Source organism: Ricinus communis, chromosome 9, assembly GCF_019578655.1.
Source record: "Ricinus communis isolate WT05 ecotype wild-type chromosome 9, ASM1957865v1, whole genome shotgun sequence".
In the NCBI taxonomy this organism is placed as follows: Eukaryota; Viridiplantae; Streptophyta; class Magnoliopsida; order Malpighiales; family Euphorbiaceae; genus Ricinus; species Ricinus communis.
This window is the reverse complement of record NC_063264.1, coordinates 1,014,262-1,019,143: the sequence shown is the minus strand read 5'-3', so window position 1 is coordinate 1,019,143 and position 4,882 is coordinate 1,014,262. Positions and strand designations below refer to the sequence as shown.

The 4,882-nt window shown below is 34.8% G+C and overlaps 1 protein-coding gene across 1 annotated transcript; it reads left to right on the top strand.

Annotated features, from left to right (window-relative positions):
- The first annotated feature begins 903 nt into the window (after positions 1-903).
- Positions 904-2,182, top strand: LOC8258838 (transcription factor bHLH147). Its single transcript, XM_015719260.3, has 2 exons — positions 904-1,143; positions 1,274-2,182. The coding sequence occupies exon 2, from the start codon at positions 1,407-1,409 to the stop codon at positions 2,079-2,081; it is 675 nt and encodes a 224-aa protein (XP_015574746.1). The 5' UTR covers positions 904-1,143; positions 1,274-1,406; the 3' UTR covers positions 2,082-2,182.
- The last annotated feature ends 2,700 nt before the right edge of the window (positions 2,183-4,882 follow it).

The window sequence follows — 4,882 nt, the reverse complement described above, 5'->3', positions numbered from 1 at the left end:
CAATGAAGAATTTATTAAAAAAATCAGTTTCATAGTATTAAATTATTGATGGTTAAAAATTTGATACGGCACGTCCGCCATCAAATTTGTGAACTTTATATGAAATTTATGTTGCAACCGAATAAATACAAATTGGATAAGTTTTGCTTTCGCAATTTACAACTTCGGAGACAACAAAAACTTTTGCTGCACTTTATATACTGTGGCACATGGTGAACTAACCCTGGCAATAATATAATGAATCCCTTTTATTCTTTTTCTTTTTACCAACCATATACATAATTGATTAATAGGATCATTTCAATCAAACACCACGATCATTAAACTTTATAAAAATTTACATTTTAATCCTTTTATAAACCAAAAATTAACTGTTCTGTTCTCAATCTTGAAAATTAGCATTAGCTAATAAAATTACAATGTGTTTCTTGATATATACGAGATCTACAAGATGGGTTGCTAAATTGAAGAGAAATCTGACTCGTGAACCTCTCTCAACTAGCAAGTTCTTAAAATAGTACCTTATATTACTAGTGATATACATATACTCCAATAAAAGGGTAGCATAAAAATTCGTTAAAATTATTAAACATGTGACTAAGGATGATAGCATTGGTAGCAGGGGCAAAATTATGACATAATTTCAGAAACATAAAGCAAAGTATTTTTCTTGGCAACTAAGGCTTCACAAGCATCAACTCATGAGACCATTAAAAAAAAGAGGGCTGAGTCAAGTCTGGACCATTCACAACCGAAAGGAGCACCCACCCACCCACCCACCCACCCAAAGCCGAAGCCCAGGCAGTTAGTAAGCACAGCACAAAAGGAAATTAAACAAAAAAATTTTAAGGAAAAATGACGCGTGCTAACTTCTGATTCCTTTATAAGCTTTCACCACCGTTTCTCTCTCACTTCCTTTCTTCTCCACCCAAGAAAGAAACGACATCTCACCAACTCCGTCCCGTTTATTTTTCTTTCTCAAAAACAAATTTTCATTTCTTCTTCTCTCTCCCTCGCGTGAATCGGTAGCTCCTCTTATCTTTCTTGTTTATATGTGAAGAGAAAAAAGGGAAAAATAGAGAGCTTCCTCTCCTTCTTCTTTTTTTTTTTTTTTTAAATTTCTTTTTCCTCTCCTTAGAGAAGGTAAATTAAATCATTTTTATCCTCCATTGGTTTCTCCATTTAACACCTAATCACTTGTTAATCAAATTATTAGCGTTTTGGTTGAATCTTTTCTTTGTGTTTGAATCTAATTGTTCTTTTTTTGGTTCAGTACTTTGCTGAAGATACAAGGACAAAAGAATTTGGACATTTATTGCATCAAAAATCAAATTATTCGTATTGAAAGGGAGAGAGAGTGTGTGTGTGTGTGTGTGGAATCGATCGATCGATTCATCGATTTTTTGATGGCGTCAACTCTGATCTCGAATCATAATAATCCTCTAACGACAAACACAAACAGCGATCGCTCGAAAAGGAAAAAAAAGAAGAGATCATCACAAAACCAGCAGCAGGTTAAAGACAATCAAAAGCAAGGCCATGCTAAATGGAAAACAGAAGCGCAACAACAAATCTACTCTTCAAAACTCATTCAAGCCTTGTCTCAAGTTCGGCTTACTCCTCCTTCTCCTTCAGCTCCTCGTCAAGGCCGAGCTGTTCGAGAAGCTGCTGATCGAGCCTTAGCCTTTGCAGCTAAAGGGAGAACCAGATGGAGCCGAGCGATTTTAACTAGCCGGATCAAGCTCAAGTTTAGGAAACAGCACAAGAGGCAGAAAGTATCGGCTCCTACTGGTTCTGTTGCTGTGACTGGGAGTAACCGGTCATTGAAGAAGCCGAGAGTTGGTGTTTTCAGGTTGAAAAAGAAGAGTTTACCGACTGTTCAAAGAAAAGTTCGTGTTTTAGGACGGTTGGTTCCCGGTTGCCGGAAACAACCTTTGCCTGTTATTTTAGAAGAAGCTACTGATTATATTGCTGCTCTTGAGATGCAAGTTAGAGCCATGAGCGCTTTAGCTGAATTGCTCTCTGGTTCAACCTCAACCTCAAGCTCCGCCGCTAGTTCTGCGCCGTCGCCGACGAGTTGATGGCTTTATATATCTCCGCTTATTATGATAGCCAGATGTGAATTTCTGGTTATTTAATTTTCATTATTATTACTATTATAATATTTTTCCTTAATTTTCTACGATCTTCCACTTTCTCTCAGTAATCTCATGTTAAATACTGGTTTTTTTTTTTCTCCTTTTCTTTAACCTCTTTTTCTTTTCTTTTTCTCCCTTTCAGTAAGTTCTATCTCACATTGCTCTTTTAAAATTTTTCAAGTTTTTCTTTCTTTTGGGAGTCAATTTAGAAGGAAAGGAATAATTGATATATCTCACAAGCTGCGACATACTATATAATTCTGCAAATAACTATGGCAAAAAAAAAGACGCAAAATCTTCTTTCAATCTGTGATTTCTTGTGTATATGACTAGAGATTGTGTTGTTGAATTGCTTTGTATATGGTGTACATGCTTGCTTAATGGATTATATATCAGATTATTATGCAGCCTGTGAATTGTTTTTAAATTCTTTTTCTCAAAAAAATAGTTGTTGACTCCATACTTATACAGTAAGGAAATATATATTACTCACTTATCGATCCCAAGTAAGAGTATATATGATTTGGTGTATGCATACATGGAAACGTATACCTGAAAACATTACTTTGGAGTACTTTTTTTGTTTCATAATTTCTTTTTGGAGTTTCTGCTGTAGTTAGTAAATCTGTCAATTGATATGTTGAACAGTTTTTACCAACAGTGTATCAACTGTATAAAATATTTATTCTTTTGGTATTTATATGAGAGCATCTTCTCCACGGTTCATCCAGGAGTCGCATAGGACATCTGGAAAATGAGAGAAAATGACACTCCAATGCATATTATTGGAGGGTGCGGGTGGGGTTCTATCTGGTTTGGGCATATCTCAAGAGTTCAGGATATGAAAGTTTGGGATGGCAATTGGTTAGCTCTAAAAATCATTTACTTTATATTACATAAACAAATTTGGTTCCAAATTCAGATTGAGGATTAGTGTAGAGTTCTTATCCTAATTAATGGATGGTAATGAGTACAAAATGGGTTTTTTTTTTTCCTTGGTGGTATTTGAAACATTAGTGGGTTTCTTTAATATTCAACTCCACTACTGCCGCTGCTGCTGCTACTATTACTACCCTCTGAAGTCCGCAAAGGCATGAATGGATGAGACAACTGGCAAGATATCATGTGGGGAAAATGGGAATTGTCCCCACGATGTCATAGAAACTGAAAATATTTTTGCAAAGTGGCTGCATTCATTCATCCCCTATAATCTGTCTTTGCACTCTCTGCTACCAAATTACTTAATATTACCAAGTCCCATTTATATATAGGAGACAAAGGTCTCTCTTAAGGGGTCATCTAGAGAAGCCCAAAGGGAGGTACATGTGTTCCCTGTCCTAATTGAAGGAGAGACACCTAGCTATCACTTTCGTTGGCAGACCTTATCGAGCCACACGAGTGCCTGTGTTTCATCACTATCAGTTTGGGTTGGATTTTGGAGTGAGCAAGTGAGTGAAGACACTTTGATGATTGAATTCTCAAGGACCACCCACCACTCCCCCACAGTATATATATATTTTTATTTTCTTTTTTCTTTCTGGTTTTGGGGTCACATAGAGTCTTAAAAGTGATGATCAAATTTTTGAGAGCACATGGTTTGCATTCAATTTTGTTCAGGCATAAAACAACCAGAATACACATGCACCCATGTGCCTTATTTAAGCCTCCCGTCTTCTATTTCTTTCTGTCTCTCACTTTTTCTTTTTCATCGGTGGCGCTGTTCAGAATCTATAAAACTCCAATGCCCACTTGAAATTTCCAATCCTCGTAGTTAAAATAAATAACCTACCAAATTTGACTGGAAGCATCATTTATTTACCATAATTGATGTAACTACATAAATCTTGTTGAGTTGTGAGTGATAAATAGTAGGAATTTTATTGGGTACAAAACAAATAGGAGCATTTTTTATTTATTTATTTTATTTTTTGTAAGGTGTCAACATCCACCACTAGTTAATGGGTGTCAAATTGACCCAAAAGTATAACAGTTCTAAAAAGAAAGAAAAAGAAAGAAATTCAGGCATTTGCTTAATGCCACTCGTGTCACCACCTTCAAACGCACATGTTGCAATCATATATAGGAAGGAACTTTTCATTTTCAAAATTATTTTACAAGAATTTCACATCAATAGTATATAATTAAAATATGAAAAAGAAGAAGAAGAAGAAAAAAAAAAGGATATGATTCCCTCTGGTTTGTCTTCAATCCTCACCAATTGTTGTGGCCTTGCGTGCTTTATAGATCTCATTAAGGGATTTGATTTTAATTGTTTATCTATTAAGGACGATGCCCTACTGTATTATCTAAAAGTTTAGCCCTACATATAACTTGAGATTTTATTTTAATATTTTCTTTTTGAGAAATTGATTTTAGAATTCAAAACCTTGAAAGGTAAAAATTATATTCTGAAAAAAAGTAAAAAAAAGCCACCGCCGGCCATTATTATTGATATTGCTATGATAAACACTAGCAATTCACAAATTATACAAATTAATCATGTCCTCAATAATTGATGTCAACCCCAAAAACCAAAAGAAAAGAAAGGATATATGAAATAAATATCCCATCAAACCCATTGTTTAAATTAACTATTCCATTCAAATATTTAATTTAAATTAAGGTAATATATAATTAAGTAAACCCAAAATATGCTTGAAACTTTCGATAAAGTGTCCATGTCTGGTTGGCCCAAACTCCACGAAATGCATAAAAAGAAATGTGTCGGTTTGGCTTAATTTGGA

What these genes read in the sequence shown, in the direction of transcription:
- LOC8258838 (XM_015719260.3), top strand. Translation starts at nt 1,407, where the DNA reads ATGGCGTCAACTCTGATCTCGAATCATAATAATCCTCTAACGACAAAC.